Raw genomic sequence first — 20,329 nt, 5'->3', positions numbered from 1 at the left:
CTGTATGTAGGAAGTTGTAGATCAGCCCTATTTATAGACCCGCATGCCAGTCCTGTTTGCTCTACATACACGATGGGGCTTATTTATAAACATTGAGCAAATTTGCACCTGGGCAGTTACCCATAGCAACCAATCAGTGATTCGTTTTTTAAGCCAGCTACATACCTCCCAACACTTTGGAAATAAAAAGAGGGACGAAAAATTAGCTGCGCTATGCAATTTTTGCCCACGCCCATTTATGTGGCCACACCCACTAATTACCATTTTAGTTATTACAGTTTTGCTAACGAAGATCAATTGCCCTTTAAGCTGTGAGTCTAACTTCTCCCAAGAGAACCGTTATCTTGTAGAGTTACAATTATTTATTTGCTTATTTCAAAATTGTTACAAAAGTATCTTATCTGCAGCTGTGGCTGTTCTGGGCTCTCTGCCAAAAGCTAAGTTAAGAACTTTGTTTCTTTTTCTGGCTGTTCAGTGCAGAGAAAAACGGGACTTTCCAGTACAAACGAGGGACTGCGGGTTGAGCTGTCAAAAGAGGGACTATCCCTCTAAAAACGGGACAGTTGGGAGGTATGCCTGAGCTACAGGTACATGCCCCCACAGTACATTATCTCTATGTATCTACATATATCACTCATGTATTATAAGGGATAATGTACCCCCTACTGTAAATGATAAGGATATTAGAAGTCACTGAGGGGTTGTTCTGTGACCATATAAAGACACAAGGCTGCAGGCTGAGTTATACAGGGAACTCTGAGTATCACTCATGTATTATAAGGGATAATGTACCCCCTACTGTAAATGATAAGGATATTAGAAGTCACTGAGGGGTTGTTCTGTGACCATATAAAGACACAAGGCTGCAGGCTGAGTTATACAGGGAACTCTGAGTATCACTCATGTATTATAAGGGATAATGTACCCCCTACTGTAAATGATAAGGATATTAGAAGTCACTGAGGGGTTGTTCTGTGACCTTATAAAGGCACAAGGCTGCAGGTTGAGTTATACTGGGAACTCTGAGTATCACTCATGTATTATAAGGGATAATGTACCCCCTACTGTAAATGATAAGGATATTAGAAGTCACTGAGGGGTTGTTCTGTGACCATATAAAGGCACAAGGCTGCAGGCTGAGTTATACAGGGAACTCTGAGTATCACTCATGTATTATAAGGGATAATGTACCCCCTACTGTAAATGATAAGGATATTAGAAGTCACTGAGGGGGTTGTTCTGTGACCATATAAAGGCACAAGGCTGCAGGCTGAGTTATACAGGGAACTCTGAGTATCACTCATGTATTATAAGGGATAATGTACCCCCTACTGTAAATGATAAGGATATTAGAAGTCACTGAGGGGGTTGTTCTGTGACCATATAAAGGCACAAGGCTGCAGGCTGAGTTATACAGGGAACTCTGAGTATCACTCATGTATTATAAGGGATAATGTACCCCCTACTGTAAATGATAAGGATATTAGAAGTCACTGAGGGGTTCTGTTACCATATAAAGGCACAAGGCTGCAGGTATCTACTGAGTATCACTCTTTTGGGGCCACATTAGTATTATTATATATCTATTTTGTAGTAAGGATGTGGGGTCTGTGTATAAATACTCAGGTGTTGCTTGGTCTCAGTCATCAGATCACCATCAATATGATTCCCCAAGGTGAAAGTAAACAGTGAGGAGATGACTAGTTGGGTCTAATCCAATCTGGTGGGTAAATCCAGGCTGTAGAAGTCAGGGGGTCATGGGAAACCTTTGACATTCATTTCTGGACGGAGATATAATAGAACTCCCTGATGGAAATGATCAAACCCTATAGAGAAGAACAGTGAGTTGAGATGTGAGACTCGCTGTCATTTATAGTAACTTCCAAAGTGAGTGTCAGTAATGGGGTGGGGTGAATTTCTATGTGTCGAAGCTACAGGGCTGATTATGTAGTTTAGTTACTAATATATATATTTTTACAGCCCAGAGCATGTGCTGGGGATCAGTAGGAAAGAAAACGGGGGGCTATTGGGGCAGAGTCCTGCGCTGGTCCATTTTTTGAAACCCGAAACCACAATTTGACCCGAACGTTCCCATTACCCAACCCGCAATAGTCCAACTAATCGTCCGACCTGGGGACACGAAACCGGACGTGACATCACATTTTCACAGGAAGTGACGTCACTCCGGTGACTACTCTTCCCAAAAAAATGTAAAAACTGGAAGAACCACAAGGTTGGGGGGGATCAAGCCTGCGCCTTTGTTGTGTACCCAGTCGGGTTACCCGCAGACTGCAAAGGAATTGGGGACTTATTGCCCGAAACCTGACAACTTTACGGGTATTTCGCGGGTACTTGACCCAATGCAGGATTCTAACTGGGGCATCTTCAGAGGTGCACATCTTCCCTGCTAATGGATCCCAGTGGCCTTGGGCTGGAACAGAACCCTGGAACCTACGGTGCAACATGTCCAGACTAATTCTTTGTTGAGCTTTACTTCTCCTTTAAAAGAAGGCATTTCAGAGCAGACTTGTGGATATTGACTGGATATTGTGAACTTCATCTCCCACATACTTTGCTCCCGGCACCACCAGCATACACAGGCATTCAGAAAATTCCATTTACAGCAGCTCCTGGCGAGGTAGAAACAGATCGTAATTCAAAAGTATCTTATAAATCCCAATTGGGGTTTTTCTCTTTAAAGGGGTTGTTCACCTTCCAACACTTTTTCCAGTTCAGTTGGTTTCAGAGTATTCACCAGAAATAAAGACGTTTTCTAATAACTTTCTATTTTCTATGTGTCACTGTTTTTCTAACATTGAAGTGTAAAGTGTCATTTTTCACCTTCTAAAGCACCTCTGGGGGGGTCGCCGACCCTGTAAACTGTTCTAAATTCATCCATTTAGTTGATCCATTTCTTATGTTTGTCCCTGCTGAGCAGAATCTCTGGGTTTCATTACAGGCATCTGTTAGACTTGATACAATAGTTACTAATACTCCAGAGATGCTGCTGAGAAATGGAACAACTAAATGTTGTAAAATTGTAACAGTTTAGACTCTGCACCTGAATTACTTCCATTAAAAAAGGAACAACATCTCCACTGACCCTACGCGTTTCGTGTCCACTTAATCGTGGGCTATCTTTCCCTCCCAGGAATTCGGTATTTATAGGAGACATGACCAATAGAAAACCAGATACAAAACATATTTAAATTCACAGTTCATTAAGAGACATTCCCCTTATTTGCTTTGAATTTAAATATGTTTTGTATCTGTTTTGCTATTGGTCATGTCTCCTATAAATACGACTTCCTGGGAGGGAAAGATAGCCCATGATTAAGTGGACACGAAACGCGTAGGGTCAGTGGAGATGTTGTTCCTTTTTTAATGAATCTACAATAAACGTTATATTTTTAACTTCACTTTTGAAGCCCATTGTGGAATTTCTCTGAGTGCCCGACACCCCCTTTTTTCGTATGTTGTTGGCCCCATATACTGGCCAATAAGCTGTTGACTTTGTCTGTCGCCCCATGTTTTGCTGCCCTCTGCTGGAAGTGATGTGAATGTCACTGTAGTTATAGGGGAGTGTTCTGCTGAGCCCTGTGTATCAGATTCCCAGTGTTTTGCTGCCCTCTGCTGGAAGTGATGGGAATGTCACTGTAGTTATAGGGGAGTGTTCTGCTGAGCCCTGTGTATCAGATTCCCAGTGTTTTGCTGCCCTCTGCTGGAAGTGATGTGAATGTCACTGTAGTTATAGGGGAGTGTTCTGCTAAGCCCTGTGTATCAGATTCCCAGTGTTTTGCTTCCCTCTGCTGGAAGTGATGTGAATGTCCCTGTAGTTATAGGGGAGTGTTCTGCTGAGCCCTGTGTATCAGATTCCCAGTGTTTTGCTGCCCTCTGCTGGAAGTGATGTGAATGTCACTGTAGTTATAGGGGAGTGTTCTGCTGAGCCCTGTGTATCAGATTCCCAGTGTTTTGCTGCCCTCTGCTGGAAGTGATGGGAATGTCACTGTAGTTATAGGGGAGTGTTCTGCTGAGCCCTGTGTATCAGATTCCCAGTGTTTTGCTGTCCTCTGCTGGAAATTAAGTGATTGTCGCTGTAGTTAAAGGGGAGTGTTCTGCTGAGCCCTGTGTATCAGATTTCCATTGTTTTGCTGCCTTCGGCTGGAAATGATGTGAATCTCACTGTAGTTATAGGGTAGTGTTCTGCTGAGCCCTGTGTATCAGATGTAGGACTCTGAGTAACACTGCTGATAATCTGATACACAGGGCTCAGCAAGGGCTCCCACTGTGCTCCATGGAACCACTTTATTACTACTCTGTGTAGGCAATTTGATAGGATCTGCAGAACCCCCAGCCCACCCCCATGGCAGACGAGAATAGGCCAACCTAGGCAGCTGCCCCTGTGCGATGTGGCTTGATTGCCCAACCCTTACAAGCCACCCCCAGGCCAATAAATGATCAGCACAACACAGAGGACTAATTCAGGTGTCGGGATCACTTTAAACTAGACGCATAAGGCAATTATTTCATGGCGTGGGGGGAAGGCTGCACCCCCATATGAAGTAAATTATATATAGAGTCACCTCACGGATGTGTGGAATGATTAAGCATGAATAGGGGAAAACCAGTGACCAGTTTCTTGGCTCCTGTACAATAACTTTATTTTCTTAGATCAGTTTCATTTCCAGTTCAATAGAACTCACAACATGACAAGGGGACGGAGCATATAAATATATACAAAGAAACTGACGAGGCTCAGACTGGTGCAACTGGTTTCAGACTGGGCACCTCCTTCACTTTGATGAGATCCTTGATTAGAGAGTCCAAGCATTAGTACATGAGTCTCCCTCTGATTTACTAACATACAAAAGCAGAGCTCCAGGCAAAATTCTTCTTATTTACCCATAATGCAGTGTTTCCTCCCCACCCCATTCCCATGATGTTTGAGCCCAAAATGTCACCCAGGGGGCATGGAAGATAAAAGTGCAGCTGATCTGGGCATCTAAATGCCACTTTGACTTACTTAACTCAATCAGAGTCATCCCCTGAGCACTTTTGCAGTTTACACTAACGGGGTTATTTATTAAAGTCTGAATGCCAAAAACTCGAAAAAATATAAATTTTTAGTGGAAATAATGTACTATGTGGGTAGGAAGCAGGGAGGGGAGACTATGTATTGTAGTAGATTAGGCGGGGGTTAGTTCTCCTTTAAAGCAACAGCCTGATGTTAGCAGCGTAAAGCTGCAAATATTTTAGAAACCACTAAAAAATAAAAAATAAATGACTATACATGGCAAAAGCGAAAAAAAAGATTCCAGACCCAACTGTAACTTTCCAGTATATTCTTAGTACATTCCATGGACTTTACAGAGCGAGATCTCAAAATGATACTGAAAGAATGTTCCCAGCAGATCTAATGTGTAACGGCAGCTCCAGGGGGATTTGTAGGCTAAAAATATAGAAAGGAAAAGCTCAAGAGGCACAGAAGTCCCGTATTGTGCAGCAATTCCATAGTACAAGTATGAGATCTGTTATCCGGAAATTCGCCCATCCCTATACGTGAATGCACCAACATACACTGCCTTTAAAGGGGTTGTTCACCTTTAAATTAACTGTTAGTATGATGTAGAGAGGGATATTCTGAGACAATTTGCAATTGGTTTTTATTTTTTATTATTTGTGGTTTTTGAGTTATTTAGCTTTTTATTCAGCAGCTCTCCAGTTTGTAATGTCAGCAGTCTGGTTGCTATGGACCAAATTCCCCTAGCGACCATGCATTGATTTGAATAAGAGACTGGAATATGAATAGGAGAGGCCTGAATAGATGAGAAATAACAAGTAGCAATAACAATAAATGTGTAGCCTTACAGAGCATCTGATGGGGTCAGTGACCCCCCCCCATTGGAAAACATACTAAAAGTTAATTTAAACAAAAATTTCTTTAACCCCAGACATGCCAGTTCTCTTTTTTTAAGGGAAAGTTAGGAAAAAAAAGGAGTCAATCCATAATTTCTACCCCTCCCTGTCCTGCTCTCACTAAAATCTCCAACCGGATCTCCACTGCGCATGTCAGAAGCACGTGAGACTCTGAGCCGCTTTCCTGTGACTGAAACGCAACGCTGACAGGAAGCCTGAGAGGGGCTATCGCTAGGGGGAGGGAGGATGAAGCATAGCAACCAGCTGTTCATTGGCTACAGCCGCTTCCTTCCGCGTACCGTCACTTCCGTTTACGCATGTGCACTGTGGAATTCTCGCCATGCGTGGACCCTGAGTAGTAATTACTACAGGGAGAGGGTTTTGGCTTGGAGGAATAGAGTTGGTTTTGGAGTAATAGAGTGGGTTTGGGGGAATAGAGTGGGGGGCTCAGTCACGTGTGCAATAAGGCAGGGAGTTGTGTCCAGCCATGTTGTCAGATTTAGATCTTATTGGGACAATCCAGGACGAAGATGAGATTCCAGAGGAGGCAGAGTCTGACGAGGAAGAGGAGGTGAGAGAAGTGTTGCTGCTACTGAGGGAACAGCTCGGGGGGGGAGGGGCAGACTCACATTGAGGGGTTTTTGTAGGTATTAGATTGTAAGCTCTTTTGCTATACACCTAAGGGTATTTTTATTGAACATTCAAGGTGCTCTCATGTAAATTCCCACTGGTTCTTGTTCCCTCAGGAGCAGAAAATCGTCCTGGGCAAGAAGAGGCAGAAGCAGAGCGGCCACAGCGCCGACTTCAACGCAGACTTTGTGTTTGGGGAGCGAGACGGCCTCAGCGACGACAGCTGGATAATGGCCGACGTCATGAAGCAGCTGAAAAAGGTAAAATTGTCACGAGCCCAAGCCTTAGCTCTCCTGGCCTTGAGCATCTCCTCCCATGTATTATCTCTCTATATATTTATATACATTTAATGATTGGCAAAGAACCGCACTCACAGGACTTTCTCATAGTAAAAAAACAAAAAAATTCTTTATGCAACGTTTGGGCTCCTACTTGCAAAACCTTCTTCAGGAATACGCTCGCCAGTAGGGGCCAAAACGTTGAATAAAGAATTTTTTTGTTTTTTTCACTATGAGAAAGTCCTGTGAATGCTGTTCTTTGCCAATCATTATGTATATGTTTCAAACCGGCACCCAGAGATAGAGATATATATATATACACACACACAGAGCGATAGTGGGACGCACATCCATTCAAATGGACAATGTCTGGGTGCCAGTCGTAAAGTAAATAAATATATCCGAGCAGATGACGGCACACCAAAAAATGTAGCAAAATGCAAAAAAAGTTAAATTATATCAGGTTTATTATGATCCAACGTTTCAGCTCCATCTTGGAGCTTTCGTCAGGGAAGAAAAAAACTCTCGAAAAAATTGTAGTTACTTGCCTGGGTGCAGAACCACAACATATTTATTTAATTCAAAAAGAAGTCCACACACTTGGGTCTTAAAGAACAAAAAATATATTTGAATTTATTACTGGGAGACTAACGTTTCGGCCAGCAATCCAGCCTTTCTCAAAGTACCACTGCACACAACAAAAGAGCCTAATGTACACATACTGGCAGGAAAAAATAATTTATTTGTGCATCAAGTGAAGCAATGTTTCGGGCTTGACCAGCCCTTTACGAATGAATGCTGTATGAAGTTTTACTGTGCACCTGGGTAGAGAATAGAAGCAGTGTGCCACAGCTCCCCCTCTTTGATTATTCACCCCTCAAACTGACATTTGTTTGGTTCCCCCCAGAGAGTGGCCACAAGCCTGGACGAGAAGATTGAAACTGTTAGAAGAAAAAGGAAGAATCAGGTCAGTACTTGCGTTGGTGCGTTTCTATTGGCCGATATCCTGCTGAAGCAAAACTCTTGACTTGTCCGACCTCTCGCAGGAAAAGGCAGAAAAAGCAAAACTGTCAGAAAACACAGAGGAAGATGTGAAGAGTGAGGAAGAGGAGGAGGAGAAGGAAGAAGAAGAAGAAGAGGAGAAGGAAGAAGAAGAAGAAGAAGAGGAGAGTGAGGATGAGTTTTCATCTGAGGAAGAGATTGTTCTTACAAAAGCAGGTAAAATGAATTCTGACATTCATCTCACTGTGTCCGTCTCCAGCTGTTCTAGCTCAGTCTGTCTGCCAGAGACGGACATGGACATCTACCTGCTGTTCCTTCTTCCTCTTCCTGACGCTTTCAGCCTTAACCTTGCCCAGTTCTTATCTTATATCATTGATTCCCTGCTCTCGCAACTCTGTTTCTTTCAGACACTCTGAGAGTTAAAGAGAAAAAGAAGAAAAGGAAAGGTGTAGGGGTGAGTCTACCAATACCGGACTGTATATTTCACTATTAAATTACATATATATATATATATATTCAGGTTCACACTGTTGTCTTCCTCACTTCTTCTGTTGGCAGAACTCTGGGTTTTCTGAGGACGCTTCCCAGTATGATGAAAGTCTCACATTTCAGGACATGAATCTCTCTCGCCCACTTCTCAAGGTATTGAAGTCTTGTTTCTGCCTCGCTTGCATCTTCCATTATCCTCTTAAAACTGTGAATCCCTGTTCCTCACCCCCCCCCCCCCTCTGTCTCTGTCACATTTATAGGCAATATCTGCAATGAGCTTCACCCAACCAACACCCATCCAGAAAGCCTGTATCCCTGTAGGGTTACTGGGAAAGGATATCTGTGCTTGTGCAGCCACCGGAACAGGTGAAAATGGGGATGGGGGGGGGAGATTGGAAGAAATGCAATGCATTGATTAAGTTTATGCACTGATGAGTAGGCTGAATGAGCTCTTCACTCACTGTAATTCTGATGTCCTCTCCAGGTAAAACTGCTGCTTTCATGCTTCCAGTCTTGGAGCGTCTCATATACAAGCCCCGGGAGGCTCCGGTAACCCGTGTTTTAGTTCTCGTCCCCACCCGTGAGCTGGGAATTCAAGTTCATGCAGTCACCAGGCAGCTGGCCCAGTTTACAGAGGTCACGACATGCCTTGCTGTGGGTGAGTATATTGCCAGACGTGTTTGTTTTGCTTTCGCTGAGATCACATCTCTCCATATAAGAGTTTCCCCTCCATATACCCACATGAACACTTCAGCTGTGCTTCTCTTTTAGGGGGTTTGGATGTGAAGACCCAGGAGGCGGCCCTGCGTTCAGGTCCTGATGTTCTCATTGCCACTCCTGGGAGACTGATCGACCATCTACACAACTGCCCTTCCTTCAGCCTGAACTGTATAGAGGTTCTTATCCTGGACGAGGCAGACAGGTGAGGAAGACATAAATAGGGAGCACTTGTGTGAATAGATGATTGTTTTATGTGCATAATCATTGCCTTGTTTCAAGGGCTGCAGGTAGAATGGAACTGCTGGGAGTTGTTTGGGTCAAACACAAGTTACATCAACATGGAATAATATCGGCTCCTTTATAAACACTGGACACATTTACACCAGGGATGTAACGCTTAGCAACCAATCAAATGTTTGCATTTATTGTTCAACCTGCAGGCTGTGAAATGGGAAACTGCCCAGGTGCAAATTTGCCCATCGTTTATAATTAAGTCCCTGTGTGTTAGCAGGTGCCAGACATTGTAATACATATGTGAGTACATCTTGTGCTTCCCTATGATACACTCATACACTGCTGATCTCATTTGGGTCAGTCTAGCTGCCTCTTCTCTTCTTCTTTATTTCATGAATGGGAATTACAATTTTGCCCTCTCGCTCTACCCCTGCCCCTCTCCCTTCTCCCCGCAGGATGTTGGATGAGTATTTTGAGGAGCAGATGAAAGAGATCATCAGACTGTGCTCCCATCAGCGACAGACTCTGCTCTTCTCAGCCACAATGTCAGAGGAGGTAATGGCTTCACTCGTCTATTAATTTACCATAAGCTGGGGCACCGCCCCTACACTCTCTGTCATCTCTGACAAAGGCTCGGAGAACATACAGTTATAGGACAAGTCAACCTTAAGTAGTGTACAGGCACATTTCATTTGTCTTGTTGCATCAGACTTCTCTACCACTTCCCACAGCCAGAAACCTGATATGACTTTATTTAAAGGAGAACTAAACCCTAAAAATGAATGTGGCTAAAAATGCCATATTTTTTATACTGAACTTATTGCACGAGGCTAAAGTTTGAGCTTGTCAATAGCAGCAATGATCCAGGACTTCAAACTTGTCACAGGGGGTCACCATCTTGGAAAGTGTCTGTGACACTCACATGCTCAGTGGGCTCTGATTGGCTGTTGAGAAGCTAAGCTTAGGGCTCGTCACTAATTATCCAGCAGAAAATGAGCTTCCCTGGCTGTAATATAAGATGATGCTACAGGTTTGCTGATTATTCAATTCTGATGCTAATTGCACTGGTTTCTGTGCTGCCATGTAGTAATTATGTGTATTAATTACTAATCAGCCTTATATTGTGACATTTCTATTCTATGTGTACTGTATATTGTGAGTGGGTCCCTAAGCTCAGTAAGTGACAGCAGCACAGAGCATGTGCAGTTTAATTAGCAAAGGACTTTCATTATGCAGATTTGAATGTGTAGGCAACAGGTCCGCTTTAATTGTCATTTAAATGACTCGGAGCCTGGAGTGTAAGTGCTGAACAAGTCTGTGCCTTTCAGACTGCATCTGCTACTAGCAAACACTTTCATTATCCAGATACAGGGACACATGGCAGTTTGTTTTTTGCCGTTGCCACAGGTTAAAGACTTGGCTTCCGTGTCGCTCAGGAACCCCGTTCGTATCTTTGTGAACAGCAACACCGATGTCGCCCCATTCCTGCGGCAGGAGTTTGTCAGGATCCGGCCAAATCGAGAGGGCGACAGAGAAGCCGTTGCTTGCGGTGAGTTGCAACTGTCGGGTGCTAAAACCAGGAAATAGCTGATATGTAGCTCAGGATGATGGGGCTCGGAGTTCAGGAAAACTGACTTAAGAGTAATCCCGTGGGGCAGAATTTTGGTGGCAGATTGATGCTTAATATGAAGGTTTTAGGTGGATGATGATGTTTGTGTTCTTTCGCAGCTCTTCTCACCCGAACGTTCCAAGACCATGTGATGCTTTTCACTCAGACTAAGAAACAGGCTCATCGCATGCACATCCTGCTGGGGCTCATGGGACTGCAAGTGGGGGAACTGCATGGAAATCTCTCTCAAACACAGAGACTGGAGGCGCTCAGGTTTGTTCCTTAACTTTATTTCCTCTTCGCACTGCTATTCCAGCAGCCATACTGTGCACTCCATCCCCAGTACAATATAAGAGTTCTCAGGGACTTTCATTGGTTATGTTTGTCTTTTTTCTTTTACTTTGCAAATCCCAATCTGTAATGTGCATCAGTAGCAAAGGTTCCTTTCTTTTGGCACAATTCCCCTTCCCTTAATCCCTTACCAGCCACAATCTTCAGCCAATAGCCTTCCTTAGGGCAGAGACACACGCTCAGATTCACGAAGATTAGCGACAAATCTCCTCTTCTTTGGGGTGACTAATCTCCCTGCACTGTTTTATTCTGCCTTCCCGCCGGATAGAATGTAAATCGCCAGCGGGATGACACTTGCAATGCTTCGAAGCCGCATGAAGCTGTCTCACGAGGAAACTTCGAGCGACTTCAGAAAATGTAGCGCTCCGAGTGCCATCCCATCAGCGATTTAGATTCTAGCTGGCGGGAAGGCAGTTCGGGGAGATTTGTCGCTAATCTCCCTGAATCTGACCGCGTGTCTCTGCCCTTAAATGTTTTGTTCATCTTGAAAACAACAAATCCATGAAGTCTTGACCCGCTCATGACTAGTAGTATTAATAGCTTCCATTGGTGTCTTTAGAAATGCTCCGTTTGATTTTCATGTGACTAACACAGCTCTGTCCCACTGTCCCATTAAACAGGCGATTCAAGGATGAGCAGATCGATATTCTGGTGGCTACGGATGTGGCAGCTCGAGGTTTGGACATTGACGGGGTTAAAACGGTACGTTCTCTCGAGTGTGTAATGTCTGTTGTCTTCACTGCTGTGTGAGCTGGGTGTTCATGGTTATTTGTACAATTTAGCTGGCATCACATATAATTGTAACTTTTTATTAAGTTTTCATTAATAAACAAGATAGAAGGAAGTATAGTAAGAAGAAAGAAAGGTAGACACAGAGAAAATATATTGGACTTTCTCATATATGATTATTGGACCGTTGTTGCCGGGTGAATCCAGCCGAGGAGACCATATTTTTTTGAATTTCTGTGGGCAGCCTCGGGCAATATAAGTTAACTTATAAAGTTCCAGCTGCGAATTTATGATTTTAATCCATTTTTAAGCGTAGGAGGTGTTGGTCCCATCCAGTGTAGGGCTATTGTTTTCCTGCCATAGAACAAGAGTGTAGAACAAGAGTGCTCTCATTAATAATCTCCAGTGGGTTCTGGGTACTAGAGTATCTGTTGTGCCTAGTAGGCAGGTAGCTGGGTTCAATACTTGCAGTAGAGTAAATTCGTCGGATAAAAATTGCATTACTTTTTTCCAAAATTTCTGTATATCTGGACAATACCATACGAGATGTATGAAGTCCACATCTGGTGAATTGCAGCGGGGACATCTGGAATGCTCTAGGCCACATGTGTCAAACTCAAGGCCCTCGGGCTAGGACCGGCCCACAAAGGGATTATCTTTGGCCCGCATGATAATTTCCGAATATTATTAGATCTGCCCCGCCGGTATTGCCTCCACACTATTAGCACTGCAAGTCCCACAATGCACTGCTAGTGTCACGTCAATCAAAAGCGGGCGAGTCCCTGTTCTGCTTGTGTATGAGCAGCTCCCCTGCGGAGCTAGTGTTACCCGTCTCCCTGAAAAAAGGCGGCTAAACGGAAGGTGGACTCAGCTCAGAGCCTGACCCCAGACATAGATGAACTTGTATCCAAGATGAGACACCAAGGGGGTTATTTACTAAACTCCCAATGCAAAAATCACATAAAATTCGTGATTTTTTTTTTTAAAAAAAATCAGACTTTTAAAAAAATCATGAATTTTTCGGAATTTATTAAACCCGAGGATGGAAAAGTCAGAATCTGAAAATCCGGCATCTCAGACCTGTCGAGGTTGCATATAAGTCAATGGGAGACGTCCCAGTGAGTTTTTTATTTGATCGGAGTGTGTAGCAGAAAATATTGAGATAAATTCGGACTCTGATAAATAACCCTACAAGAGTCTGGAGATAATACTTTATTAAGGTTCCTCCAGGAAATGTTTGAAATTTCTCCGTGTAACACTGCACAAAGATTTATGTTGTTTTTATAGGAAATAACTTCTGTGCTGTGTTAGTTCCACGTTCAATATCTACAATAAGATCATTTCAATTTGTTTTCAATAAACCCTGAACCTGTCCGACCCTCCACTTGGAGCATTTGTTACATTTTGGCCCAACGTGTATTTGAGTTGGACACACCTGCTCTCTGCGACCCATAAGTTGTAGTTTTTTGTGGTGTCACGTACGTTTGTTGTACAATTACAATTTATAATACATGTGGCGTGAAGAGATCTATTCAGTGCGTAATGTTTTCTTGCAGGTGATCAACCTCACAATGCCGGGCACAGTTAAACACTATGTACATAGGGTCGGCCGAACGGCTCGTGCTGGCAAGGCCGGGCGTTCTGTGTCTCTGGTGGGGGAGGAAGAGAGGAAGATGCTGAAGGAGATCGTAAAGAAGGCCCAGGCTCCGGTGAAGGCTCGAGTCATTCCTCAAGGTGAGGACAGGCAAGAATCCCAATGGGACAACATCACTAAAATGCTGGATCGGTCCATTTTCCATGGCGGCTGTTTAAAACTAGGGGCAGATTTATTGAAGTTCTTAAAAATTAGTATTTTTTTTATGGTCAAAACTCTCAAATTCGAATTCTGAATAATCCAAACTCGAATTCAAATTTCGAGATTGGCCCTTTCAAAATTCGAATTCGGCTATTCGCCAAACTAAAACGTACCGAGTTCATGTAGACGTCAGTGGGAGAGATCCAGCGACCATCTTGAAGCTGTTTCTAGCCTTCCTGACTTTGAGTTTTTGGGTCGGTAATATTTGTTCGCATTTCAGATATTCAAATTTTTTATTAAACCCAGTCCAATTTAGAGTATATTCGAAATTTTATTAGAGTTAAAAAAAATAAAAACTGCATGAATTCGAAATTGATAAATAGGCCTCTAGAAGTTCGCCTTGACCCTAAGCAAAGTTGGATGGACCACTCCTATGTCAGTCTTTAGTCCCTCTTCACCAGCGAAACTCGCAGCATCAAATACTGCCAGGGCACAGGGTTGGTACAGGCTGAGATGACCGTTGAACAAGCTTAGTAGACTTAGAGGCCCAAACAGTAGCCCAGTAACCGGCTTTTCTCTCTTTCCCAGATGTGATTTCCAAGTTCCGAGACAAGATCACAAAGTCCGAGAAAGAGATCTACGCCGTGATGCAACTGGAGAAGGAGGAGAGGGAGATGCAGATGTCCGAGGCTCAGGTTGGAGCTTCTGTTGATGATAACGATTATGTGATCTGGAAATATTTGCCACATTAATGACTGGTGCCGCTTTCAGATCAGTGTGGCCAAAAAGAAGCTGCAGCAAGAGAAGGGGGGAGAGGCTCAACCAGAGAGGAGCTGGTTCCAAACAAGGGATGAGAGAAGGAAAGAGAAACGTAAGGAGACGTCTCCCAGGGCTGCATTAGTGGAGGGGTATCTGGCTGCTATATTCTCCATGTCTCTCTATTAGTCTCTGTACCCCATGTCTCTCTATAAGTCTCTGCACCCCATGCTTCTCTATTAGTCTATGTACCCCCACGTCTGTCTTAGTCTCTGTACCCCATGCTTCTCTATTAGTCTCTGTACCCCACGTCTGTCTATTAGTCTCTGTACCCCATGCTTCTCTATTAGTCTCTGTACCCCATGCTTCTCTATTAGTCTCTGTACCCCATGCTTCTCTATTAGTCTGTGTACCCCATGTCTCTCTATTAGTCTCTGTACCCCATGTCTCTCTATTAGTCTCTGTACCCCATGTTTCTCTATTAGTCTCTGTACCCCACGTCTCTCTATTAGTCTCTGTACCCCATGCTTCTCTATTAGTCTCTGTACCCCATGCTTCTCTATTACTCTCTGTACCCCACGTCTCTCTATTAGTCTCTGTACCCCATGTCTCTCTATTAGTCTCTGTACCCTACGTCTCTCTATTAGTCTCTGTACCCCACGTCTCTCTTAGTCTCTGTACCCCACGTCTCTCTTAGTCTCTGTACCCCACGTCTCTCTTAGTCTCTGTACCCCACGTCTCTCTTAGTCTCTGTACCCCACGTCTCTCTTAGTCTCTGTACCCCATTTCTCTCTTAGTCTCTGTACCCCACGTCTCTCTTAGTCTCTGTACCCCACGTCTCTCTTAGTCTCTGTACCCCACGTCTTAGTCTCTGTACCCCACGTCTCTTAGTCTCTGTACCCCACGTCTCTTAGTCTCTGTACCCCACGTCTCTCTTAGTCTCTGTACCCCACGTCTCTCTTAGTCTCTGTACCCCACGTCTCTCTTAGTCTCTGTACCCCACGTCTCTCTATTAGTCTCTGTACCCCACGTCTCTCTATTAGTCTCTGTACCCCACGTCTCTTGCTTAGTCTCTGTACCCCATGTCTCTTGCTTAGTCTCTGTACCCCACGTCTCTCTATTAGTCTCTACCCCACGTCTCTCTATAAGTCTCTGTTCCCCACGTCTCTCTATTAGTCTCTGTACCCCACGTTTCTCTATTAGTCTCTGTACCCCATGCTTCTCTATAAGTCTCTGTTCCCCACGTCTCTCTATTAGTCTCTGTACCCCACGTTTCTCTATTAGTCTCTGTACCCCATGCTTCTCTATAAGTCTCTGTTCCCCACGTCTCTCTATTAGTCTCTGTACCCCACGTCTCTATTAGTCTCTGTACCCCACGTCTCTCTATTAGTCTCTGTACCCCACGCTTCTCTATCAGTTTCTGTACCCCAAGTCTCTCTATTAGTCTCTGTACCCCACGTCTCTATTAGTCTCTGTACCCCACGTCTCTATTAGTCTCTGTATCCCAAGTCTCTCTATTAGTCTCTGTACCCCACGTCTCTATTAGTCTCTGTACCCCACGTCTCTATTAGTCTCTGTATCCCAAGTCTCTCTATTAGTCTCTGTACCCCACGTTTCTGTATTAGTCTCTGTACCCCATGCTTCTCTATCAGTTTCTGTACCCCACGTCTCTCTATTAGTCAGGGGAACTCATCCTGGGACTCTCCAAGTCTACAGATGTGTGGGAGGGGAATGCGCTTGAATCTTCACATTGATCTGATGACAGTTTCATTTGACAGTGTCGCACGCCCTGCAGGAGTTTGACTTGGCTATGAGAGGGAAAAAGAAGAGGAAGAAGTTTCTGTCAGACTCAAAGAAGAAAGGAGAGTTGACGGTGAGCAGGAAGGGGAGAACTTTTAGATGAATTTTGGAACGATGGAGAGTGAACTAGGGGCCCAGTAGAGAGAACCCTGTAGAAATTAGCAGTAGTTAAGTCATCCCTTCATGTAAAGTAGATATTGTTCCTATTAGAGCGGTTGAAAGTTCCAGAGCATAATTTGTTGCATCTGCTGCTCCCGCCAATGCAGTCAGAGGAGCGCTCCCAGTTTGAGGTGCTGAAAGCTCAGATGTACGCAGAACGGGCGGCCAAGAGAGACCGCAAGCCAAAGAGGGCGCGAGCTATGCCACCTGAGGAGGAACCAGGAGGTAAGTGTCACATGGGTCAACAAAGCCTCAGATTATAGAGAGAAATCCATTAAAGGAGAACTAAACCCTAAATTAATATGGCTAAAACTGCCATATTTTATATAGTGAACTTATTGCATGAGGCTAAAGTTTGAGCTTGTCAATAGCAGCAATGATCCAGGACTTCAAACTTGTCACAGGGGGTCACCATCTTGGAAAGTGTCTGTGACACTCACATGCTCAGTGGGCTCTGATTGGCTGTTGAGAAGCTAAGCTTAGGGCTCGTCACTAATTATCCAGCAGAAAATGAGCTTCCCTGGCTGTAATATAAGCTGATGCTACAGGTTTGCTGATTATTCAATTCTGATGCTAATTGCACTGGTTTCTGTGCTGCCATGTAGTAATTATGTGTATTAATTACTAATCAGCCTTATATTGTGACATTTCTATTCTATGTGTACTGTATATTGTGAGTGGGTCCCTAAGCTCAGTAAGTGACAGCAGCACAGAGCATGTGCAGTGAATCAGCAGAAAAGAAGATGGGGAGCTACTGGGGCATCTTTGGAGACACAGATCTTTACTGCTAAAGGGCTGTGGTTGCCTTGGGCTGGTACAGAAGCAAAAACATCATGTACAACATTTCTACCTGCTTCTTTAGTTAAGCTTTAGTTCTCCTTTAATGAGGTGTAAACAGGCTAGAAGCAAGATGGGGTGAGGTGAAGCCTATTGCAGAATGGCTGTGCACGGTGACATTTTATTCTTTTTTCAGCCTCAAATATAAAAGCGAAGAAGCAGAAGAAACACACGGTGTTTGACGAGGAATTAACCAACACCAGTCGGAAGGCTCTGAAGAAGTACAGGGCAGGGTAAGCACCTCCCTCTCCTCCTGTTTCTTCCTCATTATACTGAGACTGATTGGCTTGTGTTCTAGGCCTGTAACATCCCGGGGTTCATCAAACCTCATCTCTTGCGGTTGGTCTTGATTGGCTTTAGGCTTCCACTGTGCCCAGTCATGTTGGCAGGGGATGTGGGACCGATGGGTCGTTTAACTCTACTTTAGCCTGAAATCCATCTGTTTCCAACAGCGAATGTACCGACATGTTCTTTCTTTGCAGCCCCTCGTTTGAAGACCGAAAACGACTGGGAATCAATCAGCGAAAGAAAGGAGCCGGTTTCAAGTCCAAATCCCGGTTTGTATTTGTTCAAGCGCTGAATTTTAAATATTATAACCAGAAACGATATCGTAGGAATGTCTGTCATTATGTTGGTGAGATGGACCTAGAAAGGCTTCGTCTACGGCAGGTGTGTCCAACTCAAATGTACAAATGCTCCAAGTGGAGGTCGGACAGGTTCAAATCAAAGATCAAATTCTGTTTTTTTACGCTTATTTATTATTATTCCCGCAATATTTTGCTTGGCGGGAAAAAAAAAATCAGTTTTTCACGATTTTTTTGGAATTTACGCCGAAAACTTTGGAGTTTTGCACGAAACCCAGTGCACATCAAAAACTCATTGGGACGTCTCCCATTGACTTATATACAACTTCGGATTTGGACTTTTCTATCCTCGGGGTTTAATAAATTCCGAAAAATCAGATTTTTTTTTTAAAATTCCGATTTTATAAAAAAACAATCACGAATTTTGTGATTTTTGCATTTGGAGTTTAGTAAATAACCCCCTTGGTGTCTCATCTTGGACACAAGTTCATGTATGTCTGGGGTCAGGCTCTGAGCTGAGTCCACCTTCAGTTTAGCCGCCATTTTTCAGGGAGACGGGTAACGCTAGCTCCACAGGTAAACTGCTGACACACAAGCGGAACAGGGACTCGCGCACCTTTGATTGACGTCACCTTAGCAGTGCATTGTGGGACTTGCAGTTCTAATAGTGTGGAGGCAATCTACTGGCGGGGCAGATCTAATAATAATTAGAAATAATCATGCGGGACAAAGATAATCCCTTCGTGGGCCAGTCCTGTGCCGCGGGCCTTGAGTTTGACACGTGGTCTAAGACTTTCCCAGTGGCATCAGACTGTGAGCTCTGCCTCCTCCTCATAAAGCGATGTCCATTAATAGACTATAGATGGGGTTAGAAACAATTAGTACTGCAGGCATTTGTGCAAAATTAGGAGGAATCCATAGGATGTGAAATAAACCTCCCAGCGTCAATATCCATTACCCACAGCTTTGTTTTACTTAATAAACATGTTTGACTGTTTGTTCAGGTATCGAAGAAAATGATTGGCCTGTTGAAAAAGAAATGGTCACCTTTGAATTGGGAATCGAAGTCGAGAAGATACTGAGAATATCATCTTGGGGTCAAAGACTGGGATTCCACATTTATTGCAGGGATGGAAGTGCCTCGGAATGAGCAGCACCCTTCTTCTCACGGTGCACCCCGTGTGGACTCCACCTGTCTCTGTGTTTCCATAACAAAGTCCTCTCTGTGGGACGGGCTGAACAATTAAACATATTTTGTTACGTTGCTGTTTTGTTTCATTACCTGAATGAAGTGGCCGTTCACTCGCCGGCTCCACGTGAGCCCAACAGTGATCGTTGTGGGGGTTAAGTCTAAAAAATGGGGTGTAACAGGCAAACTAGGAAGAGCTCGGTAGAGTTGGTAACAAGAAGCCTCACTGAGGAACTGACAGATAGATGGGCAGCTCTGTGTCACTCCTCAGGACAAACCAGTTACTGGCGGGGGGTGTGATCATATAATTCAGCGGTACTTGAATAATACGCTGCTTTTAAGGCCACGAAAGCTGAACAGGCGGCTGCACTAACGGGAGTTTCCGATCTTGTATTTAATCATCATGATTTGCTGTTTAATAGGAAAGACCTGATGGTTTGCAGGAAACGTGGGTGAATGTGATATGATCATAATAATAATGATACAGTTGATGGTTTCCAAAGGGCCGATGTGCATAGACCGCCTCCATCCCGTAAGAGATCAGAAAGCAATAGATATCTGTGCAATTCCACCAGATGCTGCACAATCCATTCCAAGCAGCTGGTTTCAAAGGAGAAAGAAAAGTGTCTGTAGGGAGTGATAATATTCCGCTTCTTCACAGGCGCTGAATTGAACACATCTGGTTCCGCTCCACTCAACTGGATCACCGTGGGTAATGTTCTTATACAAGACTTCCCAGAGGCCTGGAGCCAAGCCTGACGCTGAATGTTAATGATAAACACATGAGCTTATTAATAGGGCTGCTTATAGGCTCTTCATCCTGTCCCCCCTCCCAATTTATTATTCTGCCCCTCCCCCCCAATTTATTATTCTGCCCCTCCCCCCCGCGAGGCCTTCCATGGGCCATGCCACCTTACCCCATATCTAGAACTGGGCATGCACCCTGCCCGGCTATTTAGTCTATTGTACTTAGTAGTGATGTGCGGGCCGACACGATACCAGCGAGTTTACCCGCGGTTCAGGCCGACCTCGCACTCCTCTTCACAGGTGGCGGATTGAGCTTTTCTCCTGCTCTCCCGTCACGTTGCAGTGCCGACTTCCGGGTTCTTCTTTTATAGACGATGCGCCTGCTCGACCCACCCCTTTTGTGATGTCAACGATGGGGTGGGGTGGCGCTGGTCTATTAAAGGAAGACAGTGGGCGGGGGTGGATGCAAGTCGGGAAAAACCAACGCACATCATTACTACTTAG

At 44.2% G+C, this 20,329-nt stretch overlaps 1 protein-coding gene across 1 annotated transcript; it reads left to right on the top strand.

The window, feature by feature from the left end:
* Positions 1-6,292: 6,292 nt before the first annotated feature.
* ddx27.L (DEAD-box helicase 27 L homeolog) lies at positions 6,293-18,929 on the top strand. The gene is given in 21 exon segments (NM_001095986.1): positions 6,293-6,487; positions 6,663-6,806; positions 7,732-7,791; positions 7,871-8,042; positions 8,234-8,280; positions 8,385-8,468; positions 8,576-8,681; positions 8,800-8,973; positions 9,087-9,237; positions 9,725-9,824; positions 10,677-10,818; positions 10,998-11,151; positions 11,850-11,931; positions 13,515-13,692; positions 14,342-14,448; positions 14,525-14,624; positions 16,288-16,382; positions 16,576-16,693; positions 17,442-17,538; positions 17,788-17,862; positions 18,894-18,929. Coding segments are annotated over 21 exon segments (2,286 nt in total). The 5' UTR covers positions 6,293-6,403; the 3' UTR covers positions 18,910-18,929.
* Positions 18,930-20,329: the final 1,400 nt, after the last annotated feature.

The sequence above is a fragment of the Xenopus laevis genome, chromosome 3L, assembly GCF_017654675.1.
Source record: "Xenopus laevis strain J_2021 chromosome 3L, Xenopus_laevis_v10.1, whole genome shotgun sequence".
In the NCBI taxonomy this organism is placed as follows: Eukaryota; Metazoa; Chordata; class Amphibia; order Anura; family Pipidae; genus Xenopus; species Xenopus laevis.
This window is presented reverse-complemented; position numbering and strand designations above follow the sequence as displayed.